The sequence below is a fragment of the Arvicanthis niloticus genome, chromosome 7 (assembly GCF_011762505.2).
Source record: "Arvicanthis niloticus isolate mArvNil1 chromosome 7, mArvNil1.pat.X, whole genome shotgun sequence".
Lineage (NCBI taxonomy): Eukaryota > Metazoa > Chordata > Mammalia > Rodentia > Muridae > Arvicanthis > Arvicanthis niloticus.
The window spans coordinates 39,280,941-39,303,055 of record NC_047664.1 but is presented as its reverse complement, the minus strand read 5'-3'; the positions used below and the strand labels follow the sequence as shown (position 1 = coordinate 39,303,055).

Sequence of the window (22,115 nt, the reverse complement as noted above, 5' to 3'; positions counted from 1 at the left end):
AAGGAAACTGAGTCCACACAGAGCAAGACCCACAACCTGCGAGGTGTGGTGGTACATGTTTAATTCTACACTCAGGAGGGACAGCCAAGCAGATCTGAGTTTGAAGACGGCCCAGTCGGGAAAGATTCAGGATAGCCATTGCTACAAAGAGACCCAATCAAACAATAATGACCCACCAGCCTAGGAGAGGCTCTATTCTTAGTCTCAGTCTCTGGTCTCTACTCACCAAGGAGACCCCAGCTACCCTACCTACCCTCAAGCTTCACGGGTCCTGGGGAATCAGGCTCCAAGTACGAGTCGTCTTCATCTTCATGTTCATAATCTACATGTAGTAAATGGAAGATGAGACACAACACAGCCCAGACCCCTGTGTGCAGAGCAGGTGGCATGGCCCACGGCACTTTGCTCCACTCATGGGAATAGGGCACCCAGGAGGAAGGGGGTTGAGGACAAGGAGGTAGGATCTGAAACCTGAACTCACACCGCTAGAGGTCAGAGGCAGAGAAGCGACATCACTCTGCCAGAGGACAGGGCAGGGAGCAAGGCCAAACGTGCATTTCTCTCCTGGGCAGCCCACGCAGGCTCACTATTAGCAGGACATATGACAGTATGACAGGTACAGAGGTGGTCTTACCTTCATTGTCTGTGGGATATGAAGACAAGCTGATATCTATAGGTCGCTCAACTGCACCATAGAAGCTGTCCGTGTCTGAGCTAGAGTCGCTGAAACACAGAGCAAGGAACAAGCAATGAGTCCTAGGCTGGTAGGTGTTCCCCTTGTGAACATGGGGGAACACTCCCAACACCACAGCCATACGCAGATAAGAACATAAAGAGACACAAAGATAATCTCTCACATGCGTATAGACAAAGGGATACAAAGGTCATATACAGAGAGACATTTGGATGTGTATATACATGGACAAACATAGGGACTGGAGGCTTGGGACCACCTATGGGTGCCACCTCCTTGTCCCCACTGTGGTTTTAGCCACCCTGACAGGCTTGATGTGTTAGAACTGGGTCCACATGTCTATGTCTTGTCCAACCCAATGGCCAGGAGTTCTGGATCCAGTCCAGGACCTCGGGGCAGGTCCTTGAGAGTGCCCAGCCCTCTCTGGATCTCAGTTTCACTGACTACAATAGGATTGACTAATGCTCCCTAAAGAGCCACTGCTGTTTGCTGGGCCATCTCATGGGTGAGGATGCTGAGACCAGGAATACTACACTCCCCCAGGGATAAAGTCGACACCAGGGAACTAAGAATCCAAAACTCTGAGCTATAAATGCTGAGCCTCCATAGTAGGGGAAGGAATGGGCACATATGAGCCCCACATAGGAGTTACAAATAAGTACAAGGGATTGAGACAGAGACAGAGCTGGAAGACAGACAAGAACAGAGATGCTGCATGCACACTTGTACGTGATTACGTAAGCAGTGTGTGCTTCTGCACACATGAAGCTTGCCTGGCACCTCCAGAAAAACCTTTATGAAAGTGATTATAAGCCTAGTCCCCAGGGACTAGAAGGGAGCCCTAAGAGCCAAGAAGTCCTCAGGGCTACCACCCACCCATCACAACCCTTGGCTTACCTGGTGTCTAGAGGTAGTTCCTTCTTCTCATGGAAATGGCCAATTTCCCTGCGGAGCAAGGCCATCCAGCTCTGTGGGTCAGGAACAGCCATAGTAAGTATGATGTTGTCCAGAATGGGGTCCCACTCCAGCCTCTTCCCCTCACTGTCTAGCTCTTTACAGTAGGTCCAAGGAGAGAAACCTAGCTGGCTAGGTCCAGCATAGATTGTGTGGCTCAGACACGGAATCATCCTCCTGGGCTGCAGCTGCCCCTCAGCCCACTTCAGGCTATATCCTGCCGGCAGAGTCTCATGGTGTGTACAGGCACCAAGCCGTGGGCCTAATCCACCTGGCTGCCCAGGTATCTCAACCAAGTCTTTCTCTTCGGGATCCCAGCCTCCTGTCTAGAGCTCATGGGAAGTCAGAACCTGGTGATCAGTGTGGCACTTCAGCCAAGTCCTGCCCAGCTCCTGGGGCCCTGCTACCTGCCGGTCACCTTGCGCTCATCCTCAGAGGAGGCTGAGAAGAACCACGTGCGGTGCTTCTTGCTGATGTGAATGATCTTGAATGGGAAGACATTGTTGGACGTGGTCTCCTCAGCTGCTCGCATCACTCTGAGGGCACATTGCCAGAAGTCACCGGCTTGTCCTCTCAAGAAATGGGTTTATCTACCCCTGTGGCTGGACTTTTGCTACTTAGTAGGTTCTTCTTTTCCCACCCTTTATTCCCCCCACCCCCCTTTTTACCCACTATCACTAGACAGGAAAGAAAGAACTGTAGAGGGAAGGGGTGGAGGATAAGTCTGAATTTAATTTCTTTCTTCATGTTTCTTCTTTGAGCAAAACTACTAAAATTGCAAGCAACCCCCCTGAATGACCAACAACCATGAACCCCACCTCTCAGGGACTTAGCATTTATATACCCTCTGAGAAATTGCCAGAATTCCAAACGTCACACAATTGCAGAAACTATCTGCAGCTGGCAAAACCATGCCTCTGCTAGAGCACAAGGCAAACCATAATCAGTGATGCAAAGCAGCCCCGTATCCCCATACCTGGGATTAAGGCAAAAACATAGTCTTACAATAGATCTGTGCTTGTATTTTTTTAAAGAAACCAAAATTCCAGAATTCTCACTACAAAGCCCACTCATGAATTGATCCTAGCACTCAGCATCATGCCCTGGGGAATACAGGCAGATGCAGACAGTCTCTGCCTGCTTACACGCTCAGTAGAATACCTAGATGCTTCAGGGAGATAGCAGAGAGTGAGCTCAGGAAGGTGCTGGGTCTGTAAGGACTTCCCATGAGAACAGAGTACAGGGCTCAGAGACAAGGTCCCATTACTCTCCTCGCCCATCAGAGTCATTCATCAAAGAGACACCACTCCCCGGCTTTGCACATACGGCCCTGGACGGCCTCTTGCTCTGTGGCCTGCCCCTGATGCAGGGCTTTCCTGGACATCAGTCTACCTAGGGGAGTCCTGCTGGCTGGGCACCTGAGCCAGGGTATCTGCCTGGCTCATCACAGGTCCTGGCCAGGGCCTCTCAGGCTTACCCCATCAAATGGGGTGGACAATCCTTAGGGTACAGTCACATCTGTCAAGGGTTAAGTTCATGGGTTGGCTGGCACAGCAGCAGGGCTACCAGTCTGGGGAAAGTGACTAGGGAGAGAGCTTTGCTTAGCTAGTGCCTTTGGCAAGACTGGCTCATCCAGGCTATAGTCAGGGGGAAGAAGAGGCCCAGGGCAACTCTAGAATGAGCAGGATGGGTTGAGCCTTTATGGGGTGATGAAAGGCTCAGTCTAATGCTACAAGGCAAAGAGCCTGGGTATCCTACAGCCCCCCAAAGCCATAAGGACTCAAGATAGGCCAACATGTAGGCATTAGCTCAGGTTACACCTGCCCATTAGTCTAGAAGCCCTTGAGGCAGTTCATGGATTCTGTCTAGCTGGATCCCAGCCTATACCAATGTAGCAGGGAACTGAACTGGAGCCTGGGAAGATCCTAGAGCCAGAAAGTCCATGAAGAACCCAAGTTTAGGATTGCCTGGGATGGATGGACTCTGGGCTCCCTGAAAAGGGGGTGTGGTGAACGAAGAGCAGGATCAGAGGCTAAACACAGAATTTACGGGAACACTGCAAAGCAAGCCACCCAGGCCCTTGGTACCTGAACCCCCAAGAAGCTCCTAGTAAAGGCCTCACCCCACACATATTGCTCCACCCCCTGCCCTCAGCAAAGGCCAGGGTAGGTAGAAAAATAGCCAGCAAGCAGATGAAGGCCATTTCAGACAGCCAGAGATTGGCTCTGTGGTGTAGGGTGGGAGGTTGGTGAGCACACAGGATGGACACTCACCTGTTGTAGCCGCTCAGTGAGAAGGCGCCCTGCGGAGAGGCAGATGTGCTGCTCTTGAAGTAGTAAATGCAACGCCTGTGGATGATCACAAAGCGGAGGGGCCCTGGGGACAATTCAGAGGTGAGCCACAAAGCCACCAGTCAGCTCTGCTCTGGAGCTGTCTCCAGAGGCCCTGGGCAACTTGGAACCAGACCACTGAGACTACAGAACGGTAGAGCAGGAAGCTGAGCTGGTATGCTGCCCCTTCCTTGGACTTTCTTTGGGGTCGAATATAAACAAATCACTTGGCTCACTGCCCAAGTTTGGGGCACCACCCCAGGGAAGGCCTGACCACCCAAAGAAAAGGGGTAGGTTAAGGCCTCAAGGGACAATAAGAAAGGGTGCCTGGACCAGAGGCCTAAGGAGGCCATGGGAGCCTTGCTTGAAGCAATAGGGTTATTGGGGAGGTGAGGACCTGACAGGGTAAGGAGAGCAGAGCTTCGGCACCCAGAGCCAGTTGACGAGAGCCACCAAGGTGGAGATCTTCTCAGGCTCTACTGTTCCTGCCCAGAACAGCTCCTCCTAACCCAGGGGAAAGGTTATTTATGGTTCTTCCTTGGAGACTGTCTATACATTGATATGCACACCGTGTAACAGTCCGCTGGAGCATCTCAGCTAGGTAACACGGGGGCAGGGAGTCCCTGACAGAGGGCATCACAGGGGCCAAAGCATGGAGTATCCATGGCTGATCAGAGAGCTGGGCAAGGCTCTAGTACTCTTTGTCTTCAGCATCCTGACACTCACTCAGCTGGCTCCTGACCTGGCATACGGGATCATTCTGTGTCACGTGACTCACCAACTCACCCACAAGTCACATACAAGGCAAGAACAGCACTGAGGAACCAGATCTATCGGGCCTCGCTGAGGTGCTCCAGCCTTGGCTGCAGACTGAAGCACTCATGACTAGCTGGTCAGTGCCGTGCACCAAATGTTCACCCTAGCTTTGCCTAGCTATGCTATGTCGGATCCTGTGACAAGGTCCTGTGTAAGGTGGACTTACTCATCAGGTGTGCCAGCTGCCAGAAAAGGAAAAGAAATCTCAGGAGACCCATTAGAGCAGTGGAGAAGCAGAACCATGTCCTCCCTTTGAAATTCCCATGACCCAGTGACTCACATTTGAGCAGCTGCAGCTGGGTGCCACCCTTCTTATGCAGGTAACCAGCCTTGGTCACACCACCAGGCATGGTCAACAAATTCTGGGCACCAATGGCCTTCATGGGGACAGGCCAGTGCATTTCCTCAGCCGCCATGAAGCTGCAATGGAAGCAAAAGAGACAGGACTCAGCTGGGGTAGGCAGCAGGGAACAGCTTGGTAGGGGATCCTGGGAAGATATGGCCAAGATCTAGAAGGTCAATGGAGGAGGACTCTTAAGTCTCCAGGCTTCTGAGTGGGACTCTGGGGTTTGACAGTGCTACATGGTCTGTTCCCAGTCCTCTTGGCCACACACCTGACTCCAGAATGTTGAGCACAAGTCCTTTTATCATCATGAGTTCACTGAGTTCATGGCCCCAGAAAGGCTGGGGCAGTAATGACTGAACTCAGAAAACCCTATCCTGGGTACACAAGGCCTTACGCCATAGCTACCCAAGGTTCCAATGCCAGGGAAGCTCACATGGTGCTTATCTTAGATAGGAAGTCAGGGGTGGCTCCCCAGAGGAGGGGGCACTGGGATCACCACCTTGAAAATGGCTGTTCAATAGCACTGAGGCAGGCAATGGGCACCTTATCCACCAGGTCTGACCTTCCATGGAGAGAAAGTAAGGAAAGTCCTGAGATGTCCACCCTTCCTCAGTAACTTCTTCTATCCCCCCTTTGAAGCCCTGAAGTCAGGTAGTAGGGAAAACGCAAGCCAAGAGCCCCCACTTCCGAGGTTTAATGATTTGGGCTCCTACCTAGTTTGGCTTTCTGGAAGAACTCCAGCCTCAGTTATTAGGGCTATAAATTGGGAGCACAGGGTAAATCCACACACCCTTGTCATCAGTGCCATGAGGACCATCTGGCAGGTTTGCTAGTGTCCACATTATCAGCCCAGGGTATAGGGTTCAGAGGCTCCTTCCTGTGAGGAACCCCAAGTACCAGTCACAATTGCCCTCTAAACTGGCACCATTCTGTTGGTGTCCCCACTCACCCCATCAGGTCCCTCTTTGGACCCCTGAGGAGCTGCTGAGGGCAAGGTCAGTGGCCTGTTCTCAACAAGGTGGGAAAGCGAGGGCCAGATCCAGAAGGGCAAGCTGCTGGGATTCCTATTACTACAGTGCTAGCCTCCAAAAACACATACAGAAAACCCTCCAGGCCCGAGGTGGCCCAAGCCTGAAAGCTCAGTATTCAGAAGTCGGGGAAATCTACTGCATCAGAAAATGAAAGGAAAAAAGATGGAAATCAATCAAGCTCTTGTCAACGGCCAGGCGCACTTCACCAAATATGTGTTAGAGAATTAATTAAGTTCCGTTGGCTACTCCAAAACACACACACACACACACACACACACACACACACACACACACACACACGGGGGGGGGGGGGAAGAGACAGAAACAGAGAAGAGAGAGAGAGAGAGAGAGAGAGAGAGAGAGAGAGAGAGAGAGAGAGAGAATCCATTAACACATTAACACTCAAATCTCAAATGCACTTGGTCCATGGTCCGGGCCAGCAGGAGCAAGGTCAGGGAGACTGATCCACAGGCGGAGGTTTGGAACAATGGCGCGACCACACCCCCATGCAGCGCCAAGGGGAAATGCGGGTCCGAGCACAGCAGTGGGGTGCGAGGAGGATGCCCACTCCCACGCCCATGGGGTGGGGGGTGCTAGCAGATGGATGGACAGACAGAGCGCCAGGCTTGGAGCCCCGTCAGCCAACTCTGGCTGGCCCATGCTCGCCTTTGTTCTGGGTAGATGCCTGATAGCGCCTAGGGCTCCAGGGACCTGAGGTCCCCGGTCGTGGTGCAGAGACTGGAGGACCAGGTCTGAGAAGTGGGAGTCTCAAGCGTGGGTGCTCAAACCCAGGTCCGGGGCCCCAGATCCCAAGCTACAGGATCAGTACTCACGGTGTCCACGCGGCGGGCACAGCCGGCTTCCGGGGGGCGGCCAGCGCCCGCCTCCCCTGTGAGCAGCGACATGGTACCGAGCTGGGCCCACTGGACACAGCCTCGTCCCTGGAGCCTGTCTCTCGCCAGCCCCAGCTCCGTGGCCGCGACCCAGAGCCCGCCATAGCTAGTAGAGCCCCAGGCCGGAGCGGCCACTGGCTCCTCCCCTCGCGGGTGGCGGAGTAAGGGCTAGGGGCCAGGTGAGGAAGCGGACCCGCCCCTCCGCACGTCAGTTTCTCCACCCACTGCACTGAGGGTGGTGGGCTACAATAAGCGGAAACTTGGAAACTTGTACCTATATAGTCCAGAATCAAGAGCCAGCTAGACAAACAAGGAAGCTACCGATGCAAACGAGGAAGTCCCGCTCATATTCCCAACACCCGAGGATCCCGACGTCCCCGCCTGTGGATCTCACCACCCAGTTTATACCTTGGATATGAACTTTTATGGCACCCTATATCCTCTGCTAGTACCCCATCATGTCACCTTGCCAGTGTTCACTCTATAGGTCTCCCTCGGGACAGAATTCCTTCAAGGACTCAGAGGTCCAGCCCTTGGCAGCTCTCACCTATTTGGTCTCCTTTGGGTACCAGTCCCAGAAGAGTGTTCCTGGCTGCCTAAGGCTGCTAAAGCCCTGTTGACCTTCTAGGCATCCTTCCTCCTCCATCTCCCATCACAATACAGGCTGCCCCAGGGTGGACTATCTGTGACAGAAGGGAGCACACTTGCCCTTCAGAGGAGCTCTGGTATGTTCCTCAGGCATCATTCCCACCCAGCTGTCCATTCTAGGCTCTTCTCCCTGGTGTCCAAGCCTCTATATTAGGCAAGCTCTCCAGGTCCCTTCCCACTATGTGTAGCCTTGAAGTTCCTACAGCTTTCTCACTCCAAGAGTCCTGCTGCCTAGTGCATTGGTTTCTGAAAGATCACCTGTCATCTTACCCAGAACGCTAAGCTGCCTTCTTCCAGCCACCCTGCACTATAGACCCTCCCCACTTCCACTGCCTCTACCAATTTCCCTTCCTCACCTTCCAGCCCAACACACCACATCTTTATGCTAAATGCCATGGACACAATCCTGCCTGGGGCAGGGGAGGGGGGTTGTTAAAGAGGGTCACTCTGCAGCCCTGGCCTTCCTCTACCTTGGGATCCTCCCATAGCCTTGGCTCGGCCTCCCAAGTACTGGTATGGCTGCTCTACACTATCACACCTGGCAACATTCTAGAACTTCCTAAGTCAGTCCTATCCCTACTTTCAACCTTTTTTATGTGCTTTGCTCTGCCCCTACCTTCTGGGTCTCTGTCTGTGCATAGACGCTACTAACCCAAGGCCATAAGAATTTACCTTAGTCCAGGTTGTTTCCACTGCCTGGTGTTGCAACTAAAGTAATTTAGCCTTTAAATATTAGATTCCAAGAACACTAACCATATACAAACTTGCCCAGAAAATATAAGAGCAAAGCCATGAGACCAGTATCACCCCAATACCAAAGCCCAGATCACAAGGCATGAAAGCTACAGCACAATAAGTCTCTGAGGTTTTTTGTTTGTTTGTTTGTTTGTGTTTCTCTTTTATGACAGAATCTTATGTAGCTCAGGCTGGCCTTAAACTAGCTAGGTAGCTGAGGATGACCTTGAACTTCTGATTTCTCAGTTTCCACATCCTAAATGCTAGGTGACCATGCTTGGCTTAGGTAGTGTTGAGGATTGAAACTAGACAGGAATCTAGCAACGGAGCCATATCCGCAGCCCCAAACCCCCTTCTGCACACAGGCATAAACATTCTCCACAAGATGCTACCAAACTGAATCCAACACCACATGAAAAAATATTCTACAACACGAACAAGGGGGATTTATCCCAGCAATTCAAGGTTGCTTTAATAGTTGAATACAATTATTATAACACACCATATTGATAAAGAATAATACTACAGGATCATCTGAAAAGATAAAAAAAAAAAAAGAACTTGCTGTTATCTAAATCTTCATAATAAAAAAACTAGAAACAGGGCTGGAGAGATGGCTCAGTGGTTAAAAGCACTGTTCTTCCAGAGGTCCTGAGTTCAATTCCCAGCAACCACAGGGTGGCTCACAACCATCTGTAATGGGATCCGATGCCCTCTTCTGGTGTGTCTGAAGACAGCAATAGTGTACTCACATACATAAAATAAATAGATAAATAAATCTAAAGAAAAAGAAGAGAATGTTCTAAACGTAACAAAGGTGTCTAAGAAAAACCTACAGCTCTTATGGCTGGAGGTAAAAGACTGAACACTTTCAGTTTCCTGAAAGGCAGGAACGGAGTAAGGATGTCTGATCCCATTGCTTCTCTTCAACATTTTCAACATTTTCTATATGGAAAGTGTGGTTAATGTAACTATATAATAAAACGAAATTGAATGTTGAGCTGGACAGGCAGATCCGTGGTTAGGAGCCTGACTGCTTTTGCAGAGAATCCAGCACCCACAGGGAAGCTCGCATCTGTTTGCAGCTCCAGTTCCAGGGGATTCGATGCCCTCTTCTGGCCTCCACAAGCACTACTTACATTTGCTGCACAGACACAAATCAAGTGTCAAGATAAGAAAACAACCACCACCAACAACAAAACCCTAATCAATGATTAGATGACTTTATGTAGCATAAATTCTAAGGAAGTAAAAAATTATCAGGAATAATAAATATGTTTTGCAAGGTGGAAGGATGTACTAGCAACAAGTCTGGGAACAGATGAGATTCAGCATTCCCTCCTCCGAGTGGTTGCCCATGACTGTCAGAAGGTCCTATGTCCCAAGTCTGGGGCTAGTGACACAGCCTTCCTTCCACCTGACACCAGCCATAGTAGGCTATCATTATTCTCCAAACTTAGCTTTCAGGCCCAGCACAGAATGGGGATCCAGGATGCTCCAAGTAAAATAGACCGTTGCTCCTGGTGGGTAGTTGGACTGAGGGTTTCAGAAAGAAGCTGAAACAGAGCCCTGCTCTGCTATGTCTGGAGCTGCTGCAAGGAAAGATGTTGCCTATCTCCTCCTGGTCCTACTTGGGTGGGGTCAAGTGCAGGAGTAAAGCAGTTTCAGTTCCATCTTGTTTCAACTCAGTGGCCATCAGGAGATGGCCTAGCTACCACCCTCCTGTGGGCAGAAAGAAAGCTCATAGGTGGCCAACGGACAATCCTGTTGGAGAGGGTGTCATGAGAGTCAAGTGATAATATTCTACTTCATCTCTCACAGGATTTTTCGTTCACACTTCAGAGACAGAATTGGAATCATAGCCCCTCTCCAGATAAGCCCTGCCTGACACCAGGTGACCCTGCTCAGGAACCCAATGCCAATCCAGGCTAGGAGCAGAAAAAGGGTGTGCCACTTGAGGGTGACTACCGTGCTGTGATAGAGTTTCTGGAGAGCCTACAGACTCCAGCACCACCCTGCCTGGGAAAGCTGGAGAGAAATTAAAAACCTCCTGGCTTGCCTGTGGACAGAATGAAGACCCTTAGCCACTCACTGACCAGGCCGGCCACCTTAGTACCCACAGCACCACCCCGGCCCCAGGGACCCAATAGCACAACTCATCCATACCTGGGAACTGACAGTTCATGAGATGTGGCTGCTCAGTCCCCTTCTCTGTAGGAACAGCAGCCTCGGTGGACTGAGCCACGATGGATGAGTTTTGAGGGAGAGTATGGAGACATAAGTGCAAACCCCACTTGGCCCTCAGCTTCCACTGAGTCTCTATCAGCAGAGGAGAGCATGGAAGAGCCCAGTCCTCTGATAACCTAGCAACAAATCCTCTCCCTAGGTAGGAGGCTGGGGCAACAGGGTCAGGACTCACTTGCCAGGTTCATTGTGCTTCATGGAGCCTTTTGCTTGTAGCTGCAGGCCTCTCCCAGCCCCACACCATGGCTTTGCATATGTGTAAGTCAGTGGTTGTAGCTAGAGCCCATGAGACCATGTAGAAGGTATGCAATCATTTGTGTAGACATACGTGGACATGCACTTGCACCTGTTTATGTATGTGCTTGCATGAATACCTGGAAGGCTGGATGCCTGCCACACACTCTCCAAGTCAAGTCTCTCTGCTTTTGTGTACATCCTTCACCCCAGTCAATTTTAAATGACTTATTTTTAAAAGGCATACATACACTCATGTGTTCACACTCACATATACTTACACATGTGCTTGCTCACACATGTATGTTAATAGACACATTCATACCATACATATATGCAAGTCACCTAGATATTCACACATATGCACACAAAGACACACCTACAGTCTAAGAGCCTTCATGAATGGTCCCTAGAAGCTGGCCTAACCCAGCCCACTACCTGACTGCTCACTAGCCTTGACAGGGGGCATGAACTCAGTGCTTGACTTTGCGATTTACAGGCTAAGACACTGAGGTTCAGAAGGGCTCAGGACTTGCACTGGGCACTCCCCATAGGCCAGACTCTACCTCTTCAGGGACCAACCCACATCACCATCATAATATGCCAGGGGCCAGCCCCAGCATGGGGAGTCTTCTTTCTTGAGGCAGCAGAGAAGGAAGAGCATCCGAGGGGGATAAGACTTGGTCTTACAAGATATTTAGGGTTGCTGTATAATAAAAGTTTACTTATCTAAGTTACTATGCTACTGTAGCTGACCTGCCTTCTGTGATCCTCTGAGGCCAGAAACTGCAGTTTCTGGCACTTAGCACCTCTTCCTCAGACAGCAAAGGGTTAAGTAAATAGCCTTTGTACTATCTCAGCAGGAACTGTGCGGCCCTAACTTTCTGCCTGCTAATCTGGAGTCACAGGAATAAAAACGGTACACTTAGAAAAATGATTACAGCATTTATTACTAAGTTGTAAAAAGTTTCCTCTGAAAGCTATCTAAGAGCAAACGAGAAAAGATCCTAAGCAGAGGAAAGGGAAAAACTTGTCTAGGTGGGAAAGGGAAAAAATTCTAGTAAGGGAAAAATTCTTCCAGGAGGGGAAAAGGAAAATAATCTTCTCTATCTCTTTGTCTTCAGTATTTATATATCTTTCAGAATACATGATCACATGTTACAAAGTTCATCACAAGTTCACACTGAAAATCAAATCATAAATTAAAATAGAAGTTTACAACAGAGACAGTTTACATGCATGTCTATTAGGAGTAATTATCTGGCTAAACATCCATCACCCGTCTCAGCTCCACAGGTTAACTGAAGGTTTAAAACCATAACTAAGTTATTAGTGAAGTTTTGTATAGATAAACCCAGGCAATATTTTATCTTCTTTCTAGCATCTATAATAAATCCTTAGTTCCCTTTTTATGACCTTTGGTTAATTGTTTTATAACCTCTTGGAATGTGCTCTGAGTAGGAGAAAGTCTGGTCACTATCTAAGAGCAATTAACTGGTGACACTTGGGAGATTGGCAGAGTTCTCATTGCAGTATTGACAATCAGAAAAACACCTTATAGCAGTCCCACTATAAAAGATCTTTATAATCATTGATATAATTTTAGGGATTCTTGTAGGATCATCATTAAGACTTAAGAAGTCATCTATTTGTCTATATAGCATCACTACTAGACAGTACATCTTCATGGATCTGCAGAGATCTGCTCCAAAGGGGTGTGCTATTGCTTAGTGACTGTTACATATGTTTAAGTAATAACAGGGAAAGCATATTAATAGCAGGAATATTTCCTAAAATGAATCCCTTATAGCCTTGCTTGACAAGTACGAACCTGTCAGATTATATAATAATCCAAAGCAGACCATCTCACCAATGAAGATATGCGGGGTCAAGAAAGCCGACGACTCATCCAAAGTGACTCACCCAATAAGTCAGAGCACTCTCCCCACCAGGCCCACTGCCTCGCCCCTGGGGCTGCCCCAGCTCACACTGCCTCACAAGCTCTTCCCTCTCAGTTTCTCTTTCTTCCTTCCTCTTCCCAGAATCTTTCTCTGTTAGAGAATCAAAACCAAATTTCTAGAAAAGCTCAATGATCAGCCATACCAGATAACTTGGGGGGCTGGGGGTAGCCACAGGGGCTACAGTACTGTCAACTGCACAAGGACAGCCCCCCTACCTTCAGGTTTCTGAGACCTTGGGATTATCCACTTTATGTCAGGACCTAGAGCACAGTACTCTCATACGGCAGCCAAGACTTCTCAAGCCCTCTCAAACACACATACACACACACACACACACACACACACACACACACACCATGTGTAGACACAGAACCTAACACCAAGACCACCCCAGACAGGGCTTATAATAGGAAGGGTTCATAGGCCTGGCCTTCTACTCTGGCAAGCTGCCTTCCACCTGCCCACAGCTGCTGTTAGGTGACATATAATGGAGTCTTAAGAGTGTTTTAATGGCCAGTTTCTTCTCTGGGCTCTGTTTGGACCATTCAGATTTAGGGGCTAAGTTGACAGAGGCCAGTCTCCTTGGAGTTTATTGCTTCTCACAGGACTGAATCCAAATATCCCCTATGATCTTCCCTCCCACTTCCCCCACCACCACCACAAGTCCTGCGGTGGCTAGGCCATTGCCACCTCCAGAACCCCAAATCCAGCTGTTCAACTTACCTCATGGCACTGACCCAACACATGGCACAACTTCCTGTGACCTCCTGGGGACAGGTGTTCTTGAGTCCAGAAAGGCTGTTCAGCCCAGTTGCTATGGGTAGGGATTGCAATTTGCATCCCCCAAGCATGAGATCCTCAAGGTCCCTGGTGCTCCCAGCACTATCTAGCCTGCAGAGCAGCTCCGAGGGCTTCAGGGGGTGGGGGAAGCTGGGGCCAACAAGGTTTCCTCCCTGTTTGGGACTTCCTGTTACTGGGCAGTCCCAAGGAGAAGGCGTTTGTTTGTTTTTTTTTTTTTTTTCTTTTGTTTTTTTTTTTTTTTGTTTTTTTCTGACTTCCTCACAGCAAGGTCCTAAAAGCCACCTGGGGCCCAGGGCAATATTTCACCAGCCTGCTGGGTTTTGGCCCCTGAGTTTATTCAGTTCTGAGGCCAGCTGTGTGCCTACAGAGATAGCTTCCTGTAGAACTCTTGGCCAGAGTCTCAAGGCCACTTTATACTATCATGAAGCCCCTCAGAGACTAGGATGTCTGGCCTGAGGAAGACAGTGCTGATATCTTACCAACAGGTTCTTCCCTACAAGGTACATACTCAGAGCTGTGCCTTGCACCTAGTACCTGTGACTTTCAAGATGGGTATTTCTGTGCCCTTTAACACCAAGAAACTGAGAGACTAGGAAGGAGCTTGGGCCCAGACATTAGTCTCTCCCTACAAGGAATCTTTGAGTCACTTCTCCACCTCAGCTCAGCTAACATCAAGCTTTCTGGAAAGCAGTCTTTCTGTCCACACACCCTTGTAGACAAGAACACTGCTGTTGTCACAGGGTTCCTGACCAGTGGCTTACTTAGAGTAAGCCCCTCCCAGACATTTCTGCTCCCAGGAGTCAGCTTCTTTACCTGCTCTATCCTGGAAACCAGTAAGTGGGGAAGCAGGAGTTCCAACCCTGGCCACTGTGTACCTCTGCTTCTCCTTGTCTGAGCCCCAGTCCCAGGAGAGGAGGAGGTGTATAGAGAGGGGGGTTTCTGAGACTGAGGGCCAACCTCAAGGCAGGACTGAGCTCAGAAACTACGGGGTTCCCGAGAGTTGTAGAGTCTCTACTTTGCCCAAGAGGTTTTATGAGAGCACCCTCCTCCCTGACTCCGTGGATTCACCTCTCTGTCTATGGCTCTCACTCAGTGACCCTGAGTACCAACCCCATGACTGGTTGTGCAAGTACCTAACCATTCGCAGGCATAGAATTGTGTCAACCACTCAAAAAGGGCAGCTTGCTGATAAAGGAGCGCCTGTCTTCCCAACATCTGCAGCCTCAGCTCTGCAGCCAAGATCTCCAGGCCATCAAGGCAGCCAATGAGCTAAAGAGCACTGGCTATCTCCTAGAGAGCAGAAAGCTTCAGCTTTGCTGTCTGGGCCTCCTTAGTGTGGGCACCCACCCCCAGCCTCCCTAAGCCACTAGGCTCTACCCTCTGAGGAAAGTGTCTGCCTGCTGCAGAAAGCTGGGGGCAAGGTGTGACTAGGATGTGGGAATACAGGCCCTTCTCACTGTCCTCCTTTCCAGCAGGGTTGAGTTAAAGGAGCCCTGAAGCATGCAGCAATTAGTACAAACCAGTGAGGCAGTTTTCAGACAGCACAGAGCATCCAGGAGCTGTGGCTCCAGAGGACCTGTGAGGCCCAGGGAGGTTTCCTGGAGGAGAGCCCTAGGTCTGATTTCTAGAACAGAAATAGACTGAAGGAGTCACACTAGGAAGGGCTCAGGGTGAACAGCATGGGAGAGCTCAGAGGACTCCTCAAGCAATGAGAAGCCAAGGTCTGAGGAGACTAGGGACAGAGATTATTGAATCTCAGTAGGAGACAAGGAGCCAGCCAGCCCTCTAAAGATATGTTATCCCTTACCAGACGAATGAAAGGCTAGATACAACCTGAGGCAGAGGCATGCCCCACACTTGTCCCCACACTCCTAAATGCAATAAAAGTCGAAGTGAGCCACACCCGCCCTGACCACCCCACCCAGGTCTCCAACCTCAGGCCCTAACCTGTAAGTCTAAAGGGGAGTCAGAGCCCCAACAAAGGATTCTCTGCAAGAGGCAGACAAGTGTTGGACCCTCCCCTAAGCCCAGCCTCTAGGAGTCCTGAGCTCTGTGACATCTGTAGGCCTCAATTTCTCCATGGACCTTCTCATCTCCCCAGGTAATGAACAAACAGTCATTCCACCACCTTTACCTTGTACTGTAATGTGAGGTAACACCAGAATCCAAGCAGGAGGACATACGTATGTGGCTGGGGTGAACCCATCCTTACCAGCACTGGGCTGCCTTGACTTCCACTCTATCCTCCTACCCTGGACTGGTGCTTTAAGTTCCCAAACTTGGGGACCCTCATCCCAATCAAGCCAGACTCAAGACACTTACCAGAGAAGGTAAGAGAAGGCCAGCAAAGCTAAGCAGGGCCCAGGGTTAATAAGAATTAAAACAACAAAGAACTTTCTTTCACTCAGGTCCTGTCATGCCTCAGCCTGCTCAGGAGTGAGACAAATACCTAACACTCTCTAAAGGGCACACAGTGCTGGCCCTGTCCTGGTACCTCAAGCCTGAGAAGAGGCTGGCCCTGCTGACATCAGTTCTCTAGTGAGATTTGGAGGACAGCACAGACATGACCCCCAGCCAGGGATCAGTGGTATTCCATTGGAACCCACTTCCAGCACTCAGGACCCCTGTACCCACTCTAGTATCTGCTGACCACCTGTCTGCACAGCCCAGGCATTGAGTGTGCCAAAGGCAAGGAGAAGAATATTCAAGGCTTGAAATGGATGGATGCTAAGCCCTGGGAAGGGTACGAGCACCACCAATGGGCAACCTCAACCTCTCAAAATAAGATTTTTTTTTTTTTTTTTTTTTTTTTTTTTTTTTTTTTGGTTTTTCAAGACAGGGTTTCTCTGTGTAGCCCTGGCTGTCCTGGAACTCACTCTGTAGACCAGGCTGGCCTCGAACTCAGAAATCTGCCTGCCTCTGCCTCCCAAGTGCTGGGATTAAAGGCATGCACCACTACTGCCCAGCAATAAGATGTTTCTTATCAGCCACTCCTACAAGGATTTATGTCCATTTCCCTGTCAGTCAGTCTAAGGCCCATCCATCTGACCCTCCCTGGTCTGGAGCCCTCTCCTCCCCTTCCCAAGCCCCATTCTGCCACTGCACAATGAGGATGTGTTGCAGGATTCCCAGGAAGTCTGTCCTGGGCGATGGAGTGGGTAGTCTGGAGGGCAAGGTATGACTCATATGGTACAGTGGTCTAAATGACAGGTTACATCTGTAACCTGTAAACATAACCTAGGTTGGAAGAGGGTCTTACATGTAATTTAAGGTTCCCATCTTGGATTGGCCAATGACAAACCTGCCTTAAGATGACACTGGAGCTGGGCATGGTAGCTCATGCCTTCTGTCTAGCACTTGGGAGGCAGAGACAGGTGAGTCTCTGTGAGTTTGAGGCAGCCAGGGTTACACAGCGAGACCTGCCTTTTCAAAAAGGATGGCACAGGAACCCATGTAAAGACAAGAGACTAGAGTGAGGCCTCACAACACCAGGAGCCGCAGCAAACCAGGAAGGCTCCCTCTACCAGCCTTGAGGCCCCTGGCACACAGGGCTGCCTTGTCTGGCTGTGGTGGGAGAGGATGCGCCTAACCCTGCAGAGACTTGATGCACCAAGGTTGGGAGATAACCAGGGGGGCCCCACTCTCTCAGAAGAGAAGGGGAGGGGGATGGAGGGAGGGCCTCTGTGAGGGGGGAACTGGGAGTGGAGACAGCATTTGAGATAGAAGGGAGGAAGGAAGGAAGGAAGGAAGGAAGGAAGGAAGGAAGGAAAGAAAGAAAGAGGGAGGGAAGGAAGAAGGAAGGAAGGAAGGAAGTCAGGCAGGCAAGAAAGCAAGCAAGCAAGCAAGCAAGCAAGCAGGAAGGAAGGAAGGAAGGAAGGAAGGAAAGGAAGAAAGAAAGAAAGAAAGAAAGAAAGAAAGAAAGAAAGAAAGGAAGGAAGGAAGAAATGCAGCCCTGCCTCTCCCTTGGCTTTGGACCTGTGAGTGCCTGAAATGTGAGGGGGTAAGCTTCTGTTGTCTTCAGCTCTCTAAGATACTGGACTCCATTAGTGTTGCCCCAGGAAGTGGTCCTAAATGGAGCTTCACCCAAGTTCTTGATGGGATCCCCCAGCTGCCTTCTATTTTGATCTGACCTACACCCTGATATGTCCTATCAAGGAGAGGCTAGCTCGGCAATGCTGTATCTCAAAGGGCTGCGCCTAAGCTGGCTTCCCTGGAAGCTGCATCCCTGTAGAAGCCACGTCCCTGTGGATGCCGCGCCCCTGTGGAAGCCTCTCATGAATCCTATGCATGGGATGCCATACCCGCTTCAAATCCACCAAAATTGTTGGTGTCTATCTCATCCCCTGAGCTTGTTCTTTTTTTGGCTCAATCAAGCTGTTTCAACAACGCAGCAAAGGCTAAACCAGCTCTTCGGCTGAAGGGATGTGGCGAGACCACTGTTTCCTGCTCCAGGGCCTGGCCATTCCCAACACCTACATTTTGAAACTGAAAGTCACTTCCTTTGAGGCTAGAACTACCTACAACCTTGCCCTTTCTCTGGAATCACATCAGCAGATCAACCCTCCCACCAATGTCACCAAATGTGACACTAGCACTCTTTACTGACCTGCGTCCCACTAAATCCCCAGGGGCTCAAGAGATGGATGACAGAAAGCTAGAAGGTGGGCTCAGGCCATACACAGGCTGCATCTCTAGTGTGGCTATAACCAGGACATCCCTGAGTCCAGATTGTGTGACTCAGAACCAAACTGATGAACACAAGAGTCTTTCATAGACTTGATGTCCATGTTGTCCTTGGCTGTAGACAAGGCTCAGTGATGCTCTAGAATATTGACTGGGTGATACCAGCTGCAAGACTGAGCCAGGGTGCTAGGTTGCTACCACAAAACACAGCACAAAGGAAGCTCATAATGTCTTTGTGTCCTGGGATGTCTGACCAGGTCCTTCCTTTCCTAGATCTAGTATCATCATTGTTCCTAATAAGTGTGCCTGATCTGGGTGGTGACATGTCTCCTGTGCTGAGGACAAGCTGGGGATGATGAGTTCCAGGACTTCAGGAGACCCCCACATTTGGTGCAGAGTCTGCTCTAGCCAGGAGGGGGCAGCACACTGACTTCAAGGAGGATGCCTGGGGAAGGGTTCCATGATGAAGACAACCAACCTCAATATGGTAAGGGGTGGGTGGGGCTGGGGAGAATGAGACTGGCAAAATCTCCGGGAAATGCATGCTGGCTGGTGTGTTGGCTGCTGCAGGCTGCTCTCCTGCCCCAAACCACAAGCCAGCAGAGGCGGTTCAGGATTCACACTTCAGTTCATCACAAACACTGACAAATTTCCACCTTTTAACTGCTTGAGAAAAAAAAATCTTTAGTCTAGAGTGCTGACGTATTAGACCAGGTCCACCCCCAAGTTCCTGGCACCTCACCCACAACTGCAGCCTGCATCTTTCATGGTCCTGCCCAGCTTGACTCAGAGGAGTCCACTACTTCCCCACCCGACGCAGGTAGCCTAGGCACTCCAACGATCCAGACCTTGTACTAAACACTTGGAGCTGCCCCCTAAGATTGGCACTCCATTCTGAGTTCCCACCTAATGAGCATCTCTCCACCCGAGTGACCTCTGTGAACATATTAGTTCAGTGGTTAGACAACAGATTCATTGGGTTCAGCCTTGGTTTCCCCATCCCCAGACTTGTAACGCACTCTCAGCCTCAGTTTTCTCATCTGAAGAGTAGATCCCACAGCTCCCGTGTGGGCCATCTGGCAGGGCGATTGGCTTATTCCAGGATACTAGGCTTCCACTGGCAAAACCTTTCTCAGTCACACTGAAAATGGAGGAAGTGTCAGAGAATGCTTTGGAAATTCTCTTGTTTGACATCAGGTAACACTTTCCCGTTACACTTCCAAAGGTCTGGTAAGATGTTCCATCGATCCGTCATCCCCACAACCTTTGGCTGAACTGCATTCCCACAGTGTCAGCATTTGATCCAAACACACCAGAATGTGTTCTAGCTCCACAAAGCAGAATTAATTCTATGCTCCCTGCTTTCCAAGGCCCCATGTACAGACCACTGTCCCTTCTGAAGGACACTTTCCAGCCCCTCACAGAGTCTGGCTCCCTTTGTATCCCTCCCTTCAATGCTGTTACCTGGATTCTCCCCCAGCATCAGCTCTTGGGTACAGGGACTCTCTAAGTCTGTCCCCTGTATGTCCTGGTATGTGCCTGCAGTGTCCAGTAGGCAACAGATTCTTCTTATAGGCGTTATCTATATCTCAGTATCTGGTACCCCAGTACCTCATGGCACTCAATTCAAGGTGTTCTCTTGCCAAATGAAACCATCTTGACCAGTGGTTCTCAACTGTGAGCTGCAACCCCTTTGGGGGATCAAGTGACCCTTTTACAGTGGCCACCTGTCAGATATCCTGCATATAAGATAATTACATTATGATTCATAACAATAGCAAAATTATAGTTATGAAGTAGCAATGAAAATAATTTTATGGTTGGGGGTCACCACAACATGAGGAACTGTATTTAAGGGTCACAGCAGTAGGAAGGTTGAGAACCACTGTTCTAGACACATCCTAGGAGGAAAAGGGGGTTCTGTTTACATGAAGAATGTCCTTGAAGCTATGCACTCTGGAGCCAGCACTGAGCCTTCCCAGAGTGAGCTTTTCCTCACAGTATCTGTGTTGATAAAGCAAGGGCAGCAAACTGCTGGGACACTCACACCTTGCTCCTGAGCTTCTCCGGACCCTCTGAAGTCTGTAGGAATATAGTCAGGGGCAAAAATCTGCTAATAACTGTGGAACAGTGTCCTCTGAGGTCAGAGTTGAGCCCTGGTTGTACAAAGAATGTAGTCAAGGGCAGAGCTTTCGCAGGTCCAGCCTGCACTACCTCTCCAACATCCAGCAGCTGAGAAGATAGAGTTCCCATCCACTCGCTTTCTGGAGACACCTACATCATAGGCACAGGATGCAGCCAAGACATGGAGTCAGGAATCTAGAGAGGATCCTGCCTCCAGCTGGACCAGAGGGACCAAGGAATCTCTCTGTGTGCCAAGGCTACGCACTTGGTACCTCACAGTCACCTGTGCCAAAGCTAATATTCTGTCATTTCCATGGAGTCACTGAGGTAGTCTCACATCCCCAGGGTCCTAGAAGACATTTCCTATTAAGTCAGAGCAGCCTTGGGGCCCATCCGTGAAAAGACAGTTGTATCCCCCAAAGGCAGAAAGTCCACCCTCTATGAAGACAACAGTGCTGGGTCCCAGTCTCTGTAGGGCTCTAGGAGGGAGGTTAGGGGCCAGATGTTCACACCAGAAGACTCTGGCAAAGAAGCAGACCCCCAGGCCTCAGATTGTTCCTCAAAAACTGTGAAGTCCAAGGAGCCATTGGGGTTCAGGACAGAGGAAGGGGTGCCCGCCTCACCACAGTCTGCAGTGAAGCAGACAAGTGATTCTGAAGAGCTGAAGGCCCCATCCCTCACACTCAGTGGTACTTTGAGAAGGGAGAAGGTCAGAGCTTTGCTCTCTATGGGCAAATCCCACAACTTGAAGCCCAGGATCCAAGCTGGCATCATCCTCTTTCTGGGGCTGCCTATTAATAATCTGTGGAAGTGGCCACCTCTGACTCACATCCTTGTGACATCCATTCCACCAGACATGGTGACACATCAACCAGCATTGGGAAGCAATGTTTCATGTGAGCTAGCCAAGCCAGAGGATTACATACAGCACTTCAGATAGAGGAAAGCTTGTACAAAGGCCTTGGAGTCAGAACAGGAGAAGGCACACACACCTTTAGACAGAAGTGCTATGGGGCACAGTACTCAGCTGAAGCAGACAGAGTCTAAGCACCTGGGCCTAGGCACAAAGCAGATCTATGTTCCAGTCCCAACTTTGTCCCCTCGCACTGCCTCGCACCGAGGCAGGCCACTTCTCTTCCTGAGAACGGTACTCTAAGGACCAAACTAAACGACTCACAAAGACTTTGTCACAGGCACTGGGCTTAGAATTGGTGCCAGAATCCTTGGGATGAGGGCACCCTGCTGAACTTGGATCCCAGCACCAGGACACAGTGACACTGAGGGAACACATTGGGGATATTGTATGTGGCCATGAAGTTCATGCTGGTGGGGGAGGGTGGGGATAAAGTGAGGAAAACAGAGATCTACCCCCATTGTTCTATGCCAGAGCCATGGGCAGAGGTCAAGGGTCAGTCTTGGCACACTGAGTAAGAGCCTAAAGTGTCCTAGTGCTGGCCCAGAGCCACCATACCAGACATTCCACTATAGCTATCTGCTGGGGTCTCCCAGGGCACTCTAGAGACACCAGCCCTGATCCCTGTGGCTGTTAGTGGCCTGGGCTGCTCCATCCTCTATGACTCAACACTTAGGGATTTTTCACATCATGTTGGCTTCCTTGAGC

At 50.0% G+C, this 22,115-nt stretch overlaps 1 protein-coding gene across 8 annotated transcripts in view; it reads right to left on the bottom strand.

Moving 5' to 3' along the window:
* Sh3bp2 (SH3 domain binding protein 2) overlaps positions 1 to 22,115 on the bottom strand; it is a 38,144-nt gene that overhangs the window by 5,991 nt on the left and 10,038 nt on the right. For 6 of the 8 annotated variants that reach the window (XM_076938327.1, XM_034508981.2, XM_076938326.1 and 3 more), the window contains 6 exons: positions 5,075 to 5,214; positions 3,922 to 4,024; positions 2,067 to 2,184; positions 1,592 to 1,662; positions 635 to 723; positions 254 to 322 (listed from right to left, as the gene is read on the bottom strand). In XM_076938327.1, the coding sequence (XP_076794442.1) occupies positions 254 to 322; positions 635 to 723; positions 1,592 to 1,662; positions 2,067 to 2,184; positions 3,922 to 4,024; positions 5,075 to 5,210 (586 nt within the window). In that variant the 5' untranslated portion in view covers positions 5,211 to 5,214. Of the gene's footprint in view, positions 1 to 253; positions 323 to 634; positions 724 to 1,591; positions 1,663 to 2,066; positions 2,185 to 3,921; positions 4,025 to 5,074; positions 5,215 to 7,004; positions 8,462 to 13,609; positions 13,813 to 22,115 lie in introns of those variants that run through there. The other 2 variants (XM_034508980.2, XM_034508979.2) reach the window with 2 other exon arrangements.